The sequence below is a fragment of the Neopelma chrysocephalum genome, unplaced genomic scaffold (assembly GCF_003984885.1).
Source record: "Neopelma chrysocephalum unplaced genomic scaffold, ASM398488v2 Primary Assembly neopelma1_22, whole genome shotgun sequence".
NCBI lineage: Eukaryota > Metazoa > Chordata > Aves > Passeriformes > Pipridae > Neopelma > Neopelma chrysocephalum.
In genome coordinates, this window is record NW_020897689.1 from 17,839,681 (window position 1) to 17,858,603 (window position 18,923).

At 34.2% G+C, this 18,923-nt stretch overlaps 1 protein-coding gene across 5 annotated transcripts in view; it reads right to left on the minus strand.

The window, feature by feature from the left end:
* Positions 1 to 18,923, minus strand: part of SNTG1 (syntrophin gamma 1) — a 343,517-nt gene that overhangs the window by 85,977 nt on the left and 238,617 nt on the right. For all 5 annotated transcript variants that reach the window (XM_027674095.1, XM_027674125.1, XM_027674115.1 and 2 more), the window contains one exon: positions 17,087 to 17,216. In XM_027674095.1, the coding sequence (XP_027529896.1) occupies positions 17,087 to 17,216 (130 nt within the window). The remainder of the gene's footprint in view (positions 1 to 17,086; positions 17,217 to 18,923) is intronic.

Consider the following 18,923-nt stretch of genomic DNA (forward strand, 5'->3'; position numbering starts at 1 on the left):
GGCAGGTTGTTGAAGAGTGCAGCTAAACTCACTTTGTTCCTATGCTCTCAGTCTATCAGCAGGCTTCTGACCTTGCCTGTGAAGAGTTCACAGTTTGCCAAGTTTGCATTATTTCAGCACTCCTCACTTTGGTACAGATGATAACATTTGCAGTTCACACTCTGCCATTTAATATGACAAAAGGGGTAGCTAAATGCCAGAAGACATGAGGAATTTTGTACAATTATATTATATACAATTATATATAACATATGAGACAATTATCCCTCTTGACAGAACCTAATGCCCCATAGAAATGTAGCCAGTGATTTTTAAAATACATTTAATACTTACACCATAGCATAGCGGTCTAAATGAATTCCTACTGGCAAAGTTCAATAAAGTGGCCAGTTGCCAGTGCTATATACAAATACCTTTACCCGAAGCAATGAATCTAAAGAGGCTTTTTGTAGTCTTTACAGGTATTATATCTTCTACCACTCCACCACCAAGCCATTTGTTTACTTTAGTCTGAGTGGATTAAAAATAAAATTATAGAAACACCTAGTCTTTATTATATTGTGTCACATTTCACTTCTGTCTAAAAGAATTACACACTTTTATTCTTTTGGAACTCTCAGGAAGAACAGCAATATTTATGAGACAATTTGGCTGACAGCACCAGGTAACAAACTGCTTGTAAGCTAAAAAAATCAACTGATATTACATTACTTAAATAATTTGGTTGACATAATATAAAATAGCTGTTGAGAGATTAGGTTCACATGATAATGAACTAGGTATTAACACAATTGCTAAATCTGACACACACACACAAAAAAGAGAAATATATTATGTCACTGTGAGATAGGATAAAACCCTGAGTTTTTCAGTACCTGCTTCTGCTGAAAGCTTCCCATTCATCCATATAACTGATTATTTTAAATTTCACTTGAAACACTACAAAATTACTTTGTAGTGCTTGTATATTTAAAGGTCATGTCCTCATATTTTGTAAAATACATTTGGTCCCTCCTCCTTATGCAGAATGGGTCTCAGTGTACTCTGCATTCAGATTAATCACAGACTCACTCTAGCACTGTATTCATTTATACTCTGAGCTGGTTTTCAATGAGAAATTCTCTTGCAATAAAGCTTCTACACTGCCATAAATAGGAAAGATTGGAGTCTCCTTAACCTTCTGTCTCTTAACATGCTGCTGAGCCATCAGCTTGAAAAGTCTTGAATTTCGTTCCCTTCTAAGGAATACAGTTATCTCCAATTTCACCTCATAACTAAGAATTCATTATAAAATAGTATGCAAAAGTTCTAGTAAATATGGGTTTTCTCAGTATCTTCTGGCATTTCTGAAAATAAATGATCAAATACTGATCAATATGCAAGTGTAAAGAGCTGTGTATCCGTGGGACCACGGCTGAAAGGCAGGCCAAGGAGTAGATGTAAAGGGAGAAAAAAGGGTAGGGTACAATTTTTTGAGCAAACCAATTAATTTTCAAGCTTAGATTTTTTTTTTCTATTTCCTCTTCTTTAAATGTGCTACATACTGAACTACATTTGAGGACTATTTAAATTTTTACAATATTGTTAAAGGGACACAGTAGTAATAGATGGTATTTTTTTCTTGCTTTGGATATGACCTCATAATCCTTAAATAGGAAGAGGTTATATGAGTTAAAAATCACAGAATTTTCTCCAACCCCCCATAAATTGGCAATTTATTTGCATTAAGAATGGTTAAGAGAGGCGCTGATGATGTTACAAGTAAATTTAAAGATGACTCTTTTTCTTAGTATGCATTTCAGATTTGCCTATGAGACAACTATGGATTTCACTTCATTTTACCAACCTAAACATAACATTTGAAAATCATTTTTCAACAGAGAAGAAAAAAAAAGTTAAAAACAAACTTCAAATCTGTTTAAAATTACATATTTTTGTACGAGTGAGAGATGTCACATAGTATATAAAAGTCAAGAAACATTTTTAAGATCTGTCCTTGAAAGTGCATCTGTGTCAACAGATTTCAGAACAACTCCCTGCCTAATTTAATTTCAGCAGTAAAGGAGATTGTTTAGTCAAAAGTAGAGATTTTTGCTGTGGTTCAAACATGATTCAAAGAGGGTCCATAGAAGGGCCACAAAGATGATCAAAAGACTGGGAAGCCTGCCACATGAGGAAAGGCTAAAAGAACTGGGTTTGTTCAGTCTTGAAAAAAGAAAGCTTAGGGGAGGCCTTATCACCATGATACAGTGTTTAAAGGGTGGCTAGAAAGAAGATGGGAGATTCCCTTTTTACAAGGAATCACAGGGGAAAGACGGGGTAAGGGGTACAAGATACTCCTGGGGAGATTCCAATTAAAAACATGAGGAAAATTTTTCACAATGAGAACAAAAAGTCATCGGAATAACCTCCCCAGGGAAGTGGTGAATTCCCTGACTTCAGACACTTTTAAGATTCAGCTGAACAAGGTTCTGGGCCAACTTGTCCGGATTATTCCTTTGCCAAGAAAGGCTGGACCAGATGATTTTTGAGGTGCCCTTACAACCTGGCATTCCAAGATTCTATGACGTTATGAGCTAATAAATGCAAATCATGGTATTCCATATTTTCAAGATACCAACATGTGTCAGTTTCTGTAAGTTTCAACAATAAAAGCAATATAAAAAGGAAGAATCATCCTTATGACAGCAAAATTACCAGAATCAATTAAAAAATATTAATTTTTTCCACAATGTTTTCTCTTACAACTCTAGTGAAGTTCAAGTTATTATTCAGGGACATTATCTTTCCTGAAAGAAAAAGGCATGCACACGCATGCTCAGAAAATTACTCCAGCACTATAGTTAAAAGAAAAATCAGGAAAGAACTTATTCAACAGAGGTATAATGATGAAGACAGTGGCATGAGTAGAATAGAAAAGCCATAATTTACAACAAGTGAAATGCATATGTCAAGCTGTAACAAAAACAGATGCTCCATAATAGGTAAAATTGTATGTGGTTTCATTATTATATATTGCCACAATGTGGGAATTAACTGTATAAACTTGACACTATTGTGATATCACTTAAAATAGCAATATATATCAAAATGGTGTGTTAAGAAATTAAACTGAACAAAGCAACTAAGTATCTGAATAATATCATGTCTATTCATAACGATGAAGGCTGCTGTGAGAGCATAAGCTCAAAGCCCTAGAAGAAGAAAATCCTGAAGATGAATGAAGGCAGTAATTCCTACATCAAATATATAATTACTCTTTCATTATGAGTACTGACTGTTCTTAGCAGTAATTAGGTGGGTATTAACACACACATTTGCAAAAGATTTAGTTTGGAGCTGGTCATGATTGAAAAAAAATAGTAATGAAATAAAGCTATATAAAGACAGCCTGTACCCTGAAACCCTATGTAGTGGTTGTTCTATGCCACAAAAAATTTGTAACTTCTGCTTTACTACTATTTATGTCATTTAGAAACTTCTTGTACTCAGCAAATGGATTTACAACAGAAGCTCCATCGTTTTTAGGTTATAAGTAACGTAATTAGGACATAGTTGGAATTATAGAGAATGTGTAAATCTAAAATGCTTCACATTAATGTATACCTAGTGCCCTCTCTGGTCTCTAACATGTTCTGACTTTATTCAAAATTGTGTCACATATACGAATGGTGACAATCATCTGTTTTACAAATGACCTTCTGAGTAAATACTGATCTAAAAGAGCATTCAATACCTTGACTTTCTTGCCATTATCTGCCAATAATTTTCTTTTCAGTATGCAGTGAACCAATCCTTTTCCTGGTCTCTCTGTTATCACTGGTGTCTGTCAAAACTATTTATTTTTGCTCTTATTGCTTCCCAGCCGAGGAAATCTCATCTAGTCCTACCACATTCTGGTTCTGCGTTGTCAAGGGATACTTCCAAAGCCCACTCTTAGTTACAAAATCTACTCTGCTATTTATTTCCTCTGTTTTGGGATAATAAAGAGTTCATCATTTAGCTGTGTCCCTTTTTGCACTTTCTTTTCTTTCCAGTGGACTACTAGAGTATGCATCTTACAGAAAATATGGCTATCTATTGATTTTTGATTATAAAAGTATTCATATATGAAAATATAAAAGATGCTATTCAGTAATGGTGACGCTATATGGGTGGACTCCCTTATGCTCTCCAGGAAATACTACTGAAATAACAGCAGTAAACAAAGTAACAGAGACAATAGAAAAAACTACTAAGATGCTGATGACAGACTGATAAAAAGATTGCACTGTTGAAAGTAATCCCATTATTAATATTAACTTTCTTATCTTCTAATGCTTGGGACAGAAGACACCAATCTGCAAAAAATGTAAGGGTTTTTTTTAGCTGAAAGGGTAATGTTTCTGGAGCTGAAGTTTTTCATCTATTCAAATCTAAAGCAAAAAAAGTATGCTTTAGAGTTGTAGCTTGCCAACATAAAACCAACGTGGCCAGTGGAGCTACAGAGACCAGCAATGCAGCCAGTTGAATTTCTTATTATTTGCTGATCACCTAGTCAAGATGCAAACTGCCTTCTAAGTCACCCCACTGTAAAGACTGTATGGTATTATAACCAGGAGCAAGTGGGAAGTTTCTGTGAGGCTGTCTATAGGGTTTAAATATATATAAGCATAAAATGCATAAGATGCGATTTGTTGGGATTTTTTCTGTGAGTTTAAAAAGTGAGGTTTGGATCAGAAGATTAAATAGAAGTCAGGCAGCTATAATTGCTCTAAGCTAGGCTTGGCCTGCAACCTATCCAGTTATGTAAGTAGAAAATTAATTTACTGATAGAACCATCTGCAAGCCTAGATGTTCTAGAGAGTTCTAGTCGCTATTTGAACATCAGGGACAATTATTTTTTTATTCAGATTGCATATGATATTTTCCTGAATTCTGCTTATTACATTTTTGAGAAGAAAATGTTGTTTATGGTAACTGTTTGGTAAATGAATGTGCTAATATCCATAGCGCTGCAGCAAGAGCAGCTAGTTTAATTAAGGTGCAGGCATACATTGCTAAATAGTCTAGAGAGGTATACTGACTATCTAATTAAGCAAATAACTTTTAAAATAATCTGTTTAAAACAGCTTGTCAACAGCCTCTTAGGATTTTTCTTGCTATAATATTTTAAAATTTATAGTTTATACAGCAATATAAAGGCCCATTTATGTTAATCTGGTGCAAAAGGAAATATTTTTGATATCAAACATGCATAAACACTATGAATTATCAATTATTTAAGGAGGAACTGAAAAAGAATGTTAGCTCCACAACTCCATAGGGGTTATGTCAGCCTAAGGACTTATGTCCTCTTGGAAACCACTCTATTTATGATGTAAAAAAAGGAAATCCTTTAAAATTAATATTGCTACTGTTACAAAATGAGATAAACATTTAAATAGAATGCACACACTATTAAAATATAAGTTTATGAGTAGATGCCTGTGTTTTTCTGTCTGGCAAAGAACAAAACAAGTGGCAAAAATAATATATTCACTCTGTCTAACAAATGTATCTTATAAAAAAATATGTAGAAGTGAAAGCACAGATGTGTGTGTGACATTGGTCACTTGTACATAATTTAATAAAGCAAATGTCCTTTGAGATTTGCTTCATATTTGCATTTGCATTTCCATGACTCCTCTTACAATAATAAACTTCATGACTTTCTTGGAAGACATCTGGAGTATCTCATGCAAACTCAAGACAAAAATCTTTGCAACACCTCAGAATACTTCATGCAAGTGACTAATAACATTAGCGCAGGAAAAAGGGTATTTGAAACAGTAAAACAGCTGTCTGCATGTCAGGTCCTTTTGTCTCTTTGGCAGCATCTTTCTTTGTGAATGGTCCTGATTAAAATTATATTCACAATTCTGTGGACATTTGCCAATAAAATCAACCTTTTTTTTTGAAGATTAAAATTTTATTTTTTTTCCTTTCTAGAGAGAGTTGAGATTATTTGATCATTTTGCTTCCATAAAGTTTTAATTACCCCCCTCTTCCATGAATGTAAATCCTCAGTTTACCTTTTTCATAATGAACTTATGAGGAAAGGAACATTTTCTTCTGTCTGAATAGAATAGTAATTCAATGCAATAGACACTAGGAGTTCTTCTAAATCTAAACAGCAGCCATAGGCTGGTATTCCAGTGAAGAAATATTAAGCAAATATATATAGAAATGTCCATTAAAACTTGTATTTTCCCCATATAATAATAATGCTGTACTAAGGCTATAATTTTCCCCAGGTATATCTGCACCTGGGAAGTGAAAACAGCAGCCACAATGAATGGAAAAGCAAACAGGAAGAGAAAAGCAAAAAATATTTTATTTACACCCTTTATTCAGCAATTATTAAGTTCATAGCTAATAAAGAAAAATAATAACAAAAAAAACCAAAACAAAAACAGAAAAAACCCAAATATTTTACATCAATCTGGCTTCCCCAAAGCAATGTAGGCTATTTTTTCCACACAAATTATGCCACGAATTAAGAAGTCTCAGCACTCTAAAATGGTGCAGAACACTTCCTATGAAGTGAGAGCAGCTCAAGAAGCATGGATTTAAATTTGATCTCAAAACCTGAGAGACATTCTCATTAGTTTTTAAAACTTTTGGGAATTGCAAAGACAGACAGAAGAAAGGAAAAGTGTAAAGAAGGCTTATCTGACTACAACATTCGCAAACATGGAAAATCCCCAGCTGCTAAGTTGAAGACATCTACATGAGGCCTGTTTTTGCTGATCTTCCTCTTTCATGAAAAACTTGGCTGAAGAAATTTATGTTGACTTTTCTCTTCCTGCTTGTATACCCACCCTATGTTCCCCACCTTTCAGTCATGCTAAAACAACTTTTTGTGGGATTTCACTGTTTACTAAATTAGTGAAATAAATTGGGTTAAATATCTGTAAAAAAAATAAAAGCTACACTGTAGTATGGGGAGTAGAGAGTCTGTGTCCAATTTGGTCATGGTAGGTAATACCAGAGTACCCCACCATGGTGTGGGGGATACAGTACTCAGGCTGCAGGAGATAAGCATTTATATACTGCACTTAAGCAATACTACAGCTGGATGAATCCTACCAGACAGTATGACTGAGACCCCTGTCTCCTGTCAACAGCATTGGCATGAATATTGCTACAGCTACATTGGCATGTAGCTGTATGGATAGCACAGAGAACAGTCTCTGGAAGGGGGAGCCAGAACCTCAGCCCTGCTCTGTCTCTGGACATCCTTTGGCCAGTGGTGAGACAGATGGTACCAGGCTGCAGGCTGACTAGCACGGAGAGATCCTGTCTCTCATGTCAGGGTGACTCTTCCAACGTGTAGGCTATTATGCTAAAGTACCCTCTTGCCATTTCCTATTAGAAGTGAGAGAGGTAGGTACTTAATTCCAGGAGATGGAATTACCCTCTGGAGATATCTGCATTCTTTATATAGTTAATGGAGTAGAAGTAACTGCCTATATTAGGAGGACTGGTTCACTTCCTTCAAGTCTTAAAGACTTTTTTTTATATCCCTTTACTACATAGGGAGTTTGGGTGGAGAGGATCTTGCTTTTTAGGGACAAACAGCTAACATTTAGCTGTTAGTTAGCTAATTTAGTTTAGCTAAATTAGATTGAATTCCTATGTTTTTACAAGCAAGTAGGTATAAAAAGAGAAGTCAAGTTCCTTGGCAATCAGATACCAGAAAAAAAGAACTGCTGAAACTCCTCTGACAATGTTAAAGCAACTGAATTATGTGAGAAGCCTCAGCATGTTGACACACCATAGGAAGTTTTTCATCCTTTTTATTACCTTAAAAATGGCCTTAGGAAATAAACACAGTGAAACAATATATTCTGAGAAGCAAGTAACAGATTTTTCCCCAGAGTAAACCACAAGTTTGCGTGATCATTCACCAACAGACTTATAAACATTTTTGGAATTTGGACATATACTATTTTATTCTGCTTTTTTATTAAGATTCCTCCCTGTACAAACAGAAAACCTATGATCATCATCATCATCATGGCCAGGCTTCGCGAACGAAGATTTGGGAAGGGCTCTACGAAAACCTATGAAACATGCAAATAAATCACATCTACATAGATTAGTTGCACACATTTAAATCTACCTCTGAAGAATTCAATCTAGAGAAAAAAATTACCTTTTCTTGTTATTTGAATTGTCAGTGTATAATGGACACAATGGGCTACAAAACCACTTTTTACTGATCTTTGTGGGTTTAATGTATCACACTGGAAGAGCAGTAGAACATCAGTAATTAGAAATATAAATAAGGTTTGCTTCATGACATTTAAAAAGTAGCCTTAAGAATAAAATTGGAATGTATTTTGTTAAAGAGCTAAATTCTGTATTTGCATTATTACATCATCTTTCTGCTAATACAGGTAAAAGTAAGTGTAAGGATTAACATACTTTAAATTTTTCCCTGGTTGCATTTTATGTTGTATTTTATGACACTGAACCACTAAGTAGTCACAGGTGAGATGAACAGGCATTCTTTAACTACCTGGTTGCCTCCTTTCCAGTGGTATTTTATTTCTTCATTCTCTGTATCTAAAAATTAGCGACGACCTTTACTATCACAGGAGGTCTCGTATCAGAATAGAATTTAGGATCCTGTTATGTACTGTTTAGCACATAAAGTGCTCTCTTGACAAACTACCCAAGCATAACTGATAACTGGCTTATAAAAAAAGCAAAATTGGGGAATAAAAAATTGATTACATGCATCAAATATAAAAATGTATAGTCATTTTAATATCAATCAAATATATGTGATTAATACCTTCTGAGACATCATTCCATATAGTAAAGGATTGCAAGTTTGATTTCAGAAAGAGATGGAGCAACACAGAATTGTTTTACAGATTTAGGCCAAAATTTTTTAGAGATTTAGGCCAAAAGTTGTATCAAGGGATTCCATAAATTCACCAAAGAAAGTTTTCCTTTGATTCACTGTACTACAGTTCCTGACTGGTACAATTAGGAAAATACCTTTTTTTAGCCTGTAAAGTTGTTAAAAAGTGTTTTAAAACTAAAAAAAGAAAAAGGAAAAAAAAGAGGAAAGCAGAAACAGTCATTATAAACAGTTCAAAAAGGTAAGATTTCCACAGGAAATTTATAATTTCTCAGTGCAGTTAGTCAGTAAGGAGTACCACGCATTGGGCAATGAGAATGAAACAAGGTGCTTCATTCTCAATTTTTCAAGCTTGACTTCACGACCTCAATGAAATTACCTCTTTGAAACAAGTTTTGAATGTAATTATCTCATTCTCTGAAATAAACAAACTGGTGGAAAAAACTCAACAAAACAACCCTGCAATCCTGTTGGTGCCCACACAGGTGATCAGCACAGCTATAATTTCAGACATTTCAGACTTTCCCCCCAGATGTCTGCCACTTAACTACCCCAGCTATTTTCAGGAGGTAAGAAAATTGTCACTGTGTTTCATAATACCTTTTGTAGCAGAGAAGTGGAATGTCCAGAGTATTTCCTCTGCAGTTTAGTGGTCATTTGTTGTTTTGCCTGTTGAGGCTTGTTTGTTCTAACCTCTTAAACCTGTCCTGGAATGACTGAAATTCCTCTCTTCTCCCCCACACCTCTGCCTCTTTCTCTGATTCCATTCTCTTCCTCAGGCAAATATAATCTGTGCACTACTTGAGTGCACTTGCTGTCTGTGGCACTTTATGAAGCAAGACAACCAAATGGAAAAGTGCTTTCAACACATTAGGCTACTAATAATGTATACCCTGAGGTGTTTTATGGCTTTTTGAGTGCATTTCCATTTCTTTTAATTCCTTTTTTCTTTTAATTCTCTGGTTGTGGAAGAAAAGCAAAACTTTTGACATAGCCACCTTTTAAAAATATATTTTAAAAGTGAGTAAGAGTAAAGGGATGCCAAAACAAGACAACACTGCTTTGAATATGAATAATTATATTTGTGTTTGTTGTGTTTTTTTTAAGAAAGCAAAGAGAAAGGATACAAAAAGAAAGGTTATTCTTGCCTAGCCTCCCACTTCCCAGTTGCTATTTTATCAACAACAGTTTGTGCTTCAACAGCTACTTTTAATACACTCTCATTGAAAATAAACCAATTGTGGAATATTGAACAGTTTACTACACAACAAAAACTAGGTTACAGTAGCTGGAAGTCTCTAACCACAACAAAAAGATAGCTAAGCATTTTGGCACAAAAAGGTAACTTATAATGAATCCTTTCTTCTTTCATGTGTTACTTCTCTGCAAACCCCCAAATTGCTTACCTGCATTCCCAGTTAGACTGCTCTTACTTCCTTTATTCTTGTCATCATTTCTTTGCCACTTAAAAATCAACCAAGAGGCTATTTTTTAACTATTCTAAATGGCAGGCTCCTTGCTACCTTTCCCCAGGATGGAATGTTTAGAGGAAGTATCACATTAGTCCAAAGTGTCTTGTAGCTAAACAGATTATAGTCTTTATTATAATGTCTTAATTAAGCCTTCAGTAATAATGGAATGAGAGAAAGAGTCTCAGAGCTTTATATAAATCCTGCATAGATTAAAGAATATATTTAATATTGATGTTTTCTTTTATTTAAATACTACTACAAGGCTGCAAATTAATTTGACTCCATAAAGAAATGGATGAATCGAAGTGCAGGGATTCTTTACTGTGTGAGAGTATCATATATAAAACTGCAGAAATATTCTCTCTGCAAGAATATTGATTTTTTTTTAAGGGTTTACATTAAAAAGGTAAATTTAAAGAGAAGGGCTTTTGATTTTATTGTTTCTAATGACATTGTTTCTCTTAAATTGTATTTTAGAGTTATATATAATACTAATACAGATGTTAATATTTTATGAGATATTACTGACAGCTGCAAGAGTTTTGTACTTATATACAACAAAACAGTAAAGATATTTTTAAAAATAGCATGAATAGATGTAAAATTTGGGAGAAACAGAGAAAGAAAATTTAATTTCACTTGAAAACCTATCATGGCTACTTTAAGTTTATACAGTGCATTCCAAATCAAAACTGCAAGATTGCATGTCTTTACAATGAGTGTTGTCACCATAATCAGAATGTGTCATAGCAAATAGTCCAACTATGAAGACAGAAGTTTCTTGCTACAAATTTCCCAGATAAGGTGACTATTCTGGAATAAATATTCTTGAATAAATATTTCTCAAAGAAATCTTTTCTTGCACTATTTTTCTGGCCTGCTGCATTGTCATTTAAATCCAGGTACATTATAAAAGTGCAGATGAAACACACCAGAGCAATAGCAATACAATTTGGCAATACTTAACTTTCTTTGCAGCTAAATCAGTACACCCAAGAGGATACAAAATTAACCACAATTCTTTAAAGAAGGTACAAGCAAAAAGTTTGTGAAATAAGACATGCCTCAAATTTCCAAAAGCGTAAGTAAATATGAGACAAGGCCATATATAACACTTGATAAAAGTGACATAGAAACAGATATGTTTTTAAATATGCAGCTGATAACAGCCTACATTAAAAAAAAAAAAAAAGTGAGGAAAAATCTGAGACATTTAAGTTACGTAATTCTGATGTTGCACTGACTTCATTTATTCATTTACATCTACATGCCCTAAGAGAATCATATATGAAAAAAAATGCAGCAGTATATTACAAGTGTATCCAGTTCTGCGTTTTAAATGTTCCTAGAGAGATCTAAATATCAGTACTGGAATAACTACCTGTATAAGCTTCCCTTTACGAGGTAGAGAATGGAATGCAGAACAAAAAAAACAAAGTGTCAGAGCTCTGTGAACACCTGAATGGCTAATATTGCTTAAAAAAAGTGTTGAATGTACATTTATCTAATAACGCCCAATTTATCTGAGTAGTTGTGTCTTGGGGAAATTAATACTGTATGTAAAAATATTCTATTAGGAATACTTTGTAGACTTATAATTCTCCGCTTAGTCTTCGTTTTATAATGCTTTCAACTTCTAAATTACAGACAGTACTTGACTTTTCCACTACTACAAAATATACTACTATAAGAGGTTTGATAGTGATAATGACATTTTTGCATTTGCTCCAAATATTCATAGCTAAGTAATCAGCAAGAGTTAAATATTATTGTAATACACAGATCATAGGGCATCTAAGAGTATATATATAATCCCTGAAAACTCAAAAATTACTAACATTAGAGCATTCTGATAGTTTGCCATTGTATTTTAACTACAAAATTAAACTGTGAAATCTATTCATTTCATGTGAGTGCCATTTATATAATCCAATATTCCACAGTATGTTCTTACTGGTGGTAGCATCCACCAGAAAAATGAGACATATATTACTATTTATTTCAATAACTTTACTAACACTGAATGTGGTCCTGTGATATTTTATTCTTTTTACAAGTGGAACAGATCATATTATTGTAATTGGTATTTTTATCCTGTTTTGTACTCTTTGTTTTTCCTTCTACCTAGTGACTTAATTCCTGTTTTCAAACTTCAGCATTGTAAAGAGAAGGTATTATTGTTATCTTTTCTCTAGAGAAAATAAAGACAAATATATTTGTCCTCTTAGTAGCAGCATCTTTCATTAGGGGTTACATTTTAAGCATATGATTAAAGCCATGACTGAACTTTTAAACTTTGTTCAAAACAAAGGCTTATGTTCCGAAAAACACCTACACTGTGCCAATACTCCGTTGAAGACTTCTTAATCCTACTGCTTTCATGCTATTGCTATGCTTCTACCATCAATATGTGCCTCATTAGTTTCACAGATATGTTATTTTATCCAAAAAAATGTACCATGATGGGATAAAGTGAAGTTACTGTGAACTGCATCTTGCAAGATTTTATGAGCAGTCTTTAGACAGTCTTAAAACTTTTTGCCACCTCCTGCTTAGCAATTTTACCTCAGCTGCCTGTCATTCCTGTTTGATGAAGTTCATGTTATTTCTCTGCTGTCAAGTGCTAGCTTCAAGGTAGGAAGCATAAATGTAAAACTGTTGCAGTGTTTTCCACAGAAAGGATGGAAGAGGGAAGGGAAAAGAAGTATCATTGCCCTCACTATAGAAAAACCTGCCACAGACAAAGCAATGGGTAAGAGTGACAAAGGGACAATAAATCCTCAAAGAGTCTATAAAGCTATATCCTAGAATATGCTAGCTCAAATGTGGTTTGGGGTTTTTGCCCCTAAGTGCCTTTAAAAATTGCAGCACATAAATTAGGGATGTATTGGCAGCTGGTGGTTCTTTACAGAACACATGATTTTGGAATATTTTCTTAAACTCTTCCAGAGCGTAATTTCTTTAAAAGCTACACGACCTTTTGGATTCTGTCATCCTACAACTCTTTAAGAAAACAGATGATAAAAAATAGAACTCAGTATCAATTACCACAGAAACTAATAGAGTTTAAAAGTTCATGGAAAGGCAAATAGTTCATCGTTGAATTGAACAGCTGACTGAAAATTTCTGCTTGGAGCATTAGCAAGAAAAGGTAGAAGCAACAGCTTGTTCCCTTTTCAGTTGCCTTTGGTCTGCAACAAAAAGATGTAGAGCCTCATCAGTTCATACAAGAGTCAGAGTTCCCAAGCCCAGGTTCAATTTAACGTATTCAGATTTCAGAACATCAAATCCAGTATCAGGGTTGCTTACCCAAAACTTAGGGGTTTAATATAACTGTTCTGGGTTTTGAGGCTATTGACAAAATTGGTAAAATTTTAACACAGATGCAAATCAAGTAACTTGAGTTGGAGAGGCATCCATCTTTGGAAATGAATAGTCTCTATGGATTCATCACATCATCAATTACAGTGTAATATTAAGTCACTTCCAACAGTGCATGTATATAGTATGCATTTTGGTCAATATACAAGTCAAGTCATGTTTTGTAATTTTAAAGGGATGTGTTTTATCTCATATGAGAGAGTGTTTCTTGGGAGCTAAAGAAATTAAAATTAGCAGTATCACTTTCAGTATTTTTAAAACACTGGAGGACACTAGTTCTAATCTCCTGAATATGAAGAAGGAGTTAATAACTGAAGTGTCTCTTTTGATGGAAATTTGAAATGAACTACATCAGCTGGCATACTGATTTTTCTAATCTATTCTGAATAGCCAGAATATAATTTTCTATATCTTTGCATTAGAATTGTAATATTTTGTTGCATAATGATACGAGTTTTATGTCATATTGTACAATGGTTGGTAGTCTAACCACTGCAGTATAAAAGGGGTTTGCTTGCAGACATCATCTTCCAGCCTCCATTCAGTTAGCAACACTGTCTTTCAAAGACAACAATAATGTCAAGGCATTTTGATTTTGCATCTACTTCAGTATTTTTGTTATCTTCTTGCTCTCTGGTAGATACTGGCTATGCTGACAATACTGCAACTGAGTTGCATCACCTTGGTGTCAGGTGTGGACATATTAGATCGTAAGAGAAGAGTTTTTGACACTGTTCTTACAAAAATTTAATTGGACTATAGGCTCAAACATGGTATTGGGGAGCTAGGGACCCACATTTCACAGCCGTAAGAGACGTATGGGAGCATAGGGCATGTAATTCACACACACACTTTCAGGGTTGGAACCATCAGATAATTTTTTTCAGCCATCTTGTGTGTTAAAAAGTAAAATAATTCAGATTTTCTGATTAAGACTAGTATGCTTTTTTATTTTTTTGGTCAAAAATACCCAGGCATTTCTTTATCAGATTTATGCAGAGAAACTTGCTTTGGCCCCTCAAAGAAAACAGTGACAATATACATATCTCCCTAGGTATCAAGTATGAACTCACCACCCTAGAGTCCCTTACCAGTCAAAGGAAAGACAGTCTTGTCCTGAGGGAATTAATTTCATTATAAAATAGATGTCAAAAACAAATCATAAGAATCACTCTTGATGTTCTGCTTTAAGACATGTAAAGTAAGCAAGTGAAATCCCACCAAAATCTACAGAGCCCAAACTTGACACACTAGTAAAGGAAATGCTTTCAGAAACAATAAAGTTTTTATAGACTTTTTCCTGCTCTCTTTCTGCTTCCTTCTTTTTCAAAAAGTAGATGTGAGAAAGAGAATGCTAGTTAACACTTCTATGAGCTACACGGTATTTAAATGAAACAAATTATTTTCTGTAATCCCTGGATAGAAATAAGAAGGTAATTGATACTAAAACTCAGTCAACTTGTCCAAAAATTCAAATAAATTCCTTTACCTTCTTTGTTTCTTTGGCACCGGATGCCACAATAAGGAAGAATCTGAGTAAATGCCTCTCTCAGAGGAAAAAATGCTAACATCAACATAATGTGTATGTCAATAACCATTTGTAAAGAAAGAAAATATAGGGACCTCTAATCTCATCTAATCATCATTCTGAGCAACAGTTTAATTTTTTCTCCTCTGTGTTTATAACGTTTCTTATATTCACGTATCACATACGCTGTCAAATAACTAATTTTTTTCTGGCAACTGACAATTTAAAAGAAATTATATTACAGGCAAGAGAGTCTCATTGGTTTCTATAAATTCATAAGGGCTATGAATAAGTAGGACAGTTTTAAAAGTAGATTCATGGATAATTATCATAAGCTCTAGCACTCACAGTTATTTTACAGGATATCTTCGTGACAAAGTAAGTACAAAGATTGGTATAATAGTTGCATAATTTACTATTTCCCTCTTATAAAAAGTTAGATAAATTCCTTCTGTATTTTATGGAAACTAGTGTAGAATTATAAGTGGTACTCAGAAAACAAACCACGTAATAACATTGCAATACCAAAATTCAAGTTTGCAAACATAAATGTTGAAAGCAACCATAATTATAGTCTTATCAAAGTGTTATCAATAAAATTTAGGTGCCTCTGTCTATTGTTATAAGCAAAGAAATATACTGATTTAGGCAGCAAGAACTATTAACAGACTAGACTGAACCAAAGATAGCAAGAGAAAAAAAACCCAGCCACCTCGATTTTCAGGATACCTAACAAGACAAGAAAGGCTCTATATAGCAACAGCATTTTAAGGATGAATAAATAGCCACAAAGTTCGCTGGTTCTGCATGGAAGCCTGCAGATGGTGGATGAATTCATGTCTGTCACGTTTTCATAATACAATGACTTTTACATATTGCTGCCAGATGGAACATAGTTTTGCATCTTGATTATAAATCTCCAAGAAATACAACTTCCTTCAATATGTTCCCTGTATTTGAAACAAAAGCAAATTCAGAGACAGATTTGGGAAGCTAAAGCAGATTCAAGAAAATCTGAGAGAATATAAATTAAATCCTCAAGGGCTTCCTTGTTATAACTCAATTCAAAATAATGGAGTCAACCATGTGTTCTGTATTTTTTAAGGAAAACCTCTAAAAGTATCATACAGACTTCTACAGGGAAAACTACATGTTCACCATCAAATGTAAAATACCTCCCAGGAAGGTCCAGACAATCTTTCAACCAGTCTTAATAGTAGTTTGGCAAAACTTTTGCATAACACTTATTCTTGCTTCAATAAAAAGAGATATCTATCCCACAAGGTCAGATCATAAAGCACGATGCATGAAGCTTAAATGCATTTAATCATTGCTGATAATGAATATCTGTATCTATATCACAGAAGCGCCTTTCCATTCTCCTCATGTTAAATGATACCTAAACACAGCTAAAATCTAATTCAGATCTGTTATACCAGTCTTTATATAGATTTGATTTCTCAAACTATGAAAAAAGTGCAGAATTTTTTTCCTTTATATGTGTTCACCTATCACACCTGGCCTCCTCCGGTGTGTCTGGTCTTTGTTTCTAATCCTAATTGGTACTGCTAAGAAGTGAATAACTCTGATAGTGATGAAGTGAACTATGTGACCGTAGGGAAGAATATTTTCCCATTCAATGATTTCTCACAAAGTCTGATTTGATGACAAACTTGAGTTGACTTCTCTCAGACAGCCTCAAGCGTTGTTTATATGCAGATAATTCTGTGTGTGAACCCATTAGGCTTTTATGACAGTAATAATCAAATATGATTGGAAACCTTGTGGCTTACTTGGATCCATACTTACATTGTGCTTTGTGAGGTTGGAAATGTTACTTGCTATTGCTTGTAGCCAGTCAATACAGTCTTCAGCGGAGAGACACTGAATTATTCCACTGCAAACCCCATCCACAGCAATTACTTGGAATGCATTTTGCCTATAGACATATCATAACAGATCAGGTCAGAAGAAAATTTCATCTGTTCTAGCATATCATCTTAACAATACTTGTAGAAATGCTTTTCTTTCAACTACAATGAAGGTCAGCCACTGAACACTGATATAATGCTGGTTTTCCTGTTTTATAAATACCTGACATATTAAAAAGATCATGCTAAAAGGTCAATTCAGACTATATTAAGCTTCCACAAGGCTATAAAAAAATTCCAGAGAGTAGCTCTACAGAACTTTGACCAATAGACTGTATGAATTCAGAAGCTAAACAAGTGAAAAATCTGATGCATACCAAAGACTTAATACTTTAATACAACAGATCACAAAGAAGGAAAGTGTGCATTGGAAACTGTAGACCACCATTTGTGAAAATCAGTGGATGCCAGTACATTTGTCTCAACATCTTTTTTTTCATTTTTCTAATACATACTTTAAAGACAGTAAGATTCCTGTCTGGACATTCCTTGTTGGCTGCTCTTGTTTATAGAATTTTGATCCTCTTCTAAACTACTGATTGAGAAGTTGGAGAACTCAAAATTGATCAGGTAGCATTAATGATTTTTCCAGTTGCATTTCTGAATAAAGGATCATTACCAAAATACACTGGAATGTCAAGAAACATCTAATGACAAAAGCAGTGTACACCTGGGTGCCTCTAACCCAGCACCAATCTGGGCACTTATACAATACCTGTCATGCTTTATACGCTGACTTTCCACTGCCAGGCACTGAGCAATTACAGAACAAGAGAAATTTTTTGGATGCTAAAGCAGTAGCAGACCCTATTTCTTCAGTAAATAGCCTTCTTGGCTAAAAGCCCTTGGAATGCTCACAGGTGTCTGGCTTCAGAATGAAAAAACCCTCAATATTAATCCATATCCCACAAAAAGATTACTAAACATACAGAGAACACCAAGTTCCACCGCTGACATTCCGTAACAAACCCAAGTGTTGATGATCAATTCATGGTTTAAGATTAAATACATCATTCAGATTCTTTAAGAATGGCTCAAGTAAAGTATGTGTTATCTTCAAGGTAAAACTGAGTGTCACTGATTAAAGTTTCTGACATCTGAAGACATATCAAAGTTGTTTGTTTGGAGTTTTTTACCTCTTGAAATTTTATTCTAGTAGTATAGAATGTGAGGCTAATATCTGTCTTTACCATAATGGTCTTTGCTGCATCTGTGTGAAGTACAGGCTTTTTCTTCAGTCAGAAGAAGCAATAAAAATGAACTAGAGCATGCCTTTGATTTGAGAGTCCCATCATGAGAACCAGCTTTTACAGGGGTATAAGGCTGATAAATCCTAACACAATCATGCAGGAATCAGCTAACTTATCAGTTTAGTTGCCTTTTCACACAAGTAGTGATTTTTGTTTAAATTCCCAAATACACTGGTAAAGTTTTGAGGAAGATTTATTTAAAGAACCTTCAAGTAATGTTGCTATCATTTACTTAGTCTATCCTTTATTTTAATTAGCTAGAAATATATATATTAATTTTTTCCAGAATAAATTTCTAAGTCCTTACATGAAGAGCATAGCATGATGCACAAAATTGTTGATCATCTAATTCATGAAAAGTAGAGTTAGTTTCAGGACTCACCTTGTTTCTTCTCAGTGTATTGTAAATCAAAGCAGAAATCCAAGGAATCTATTAATGTATGACACGAACACAAGCACAGAAAA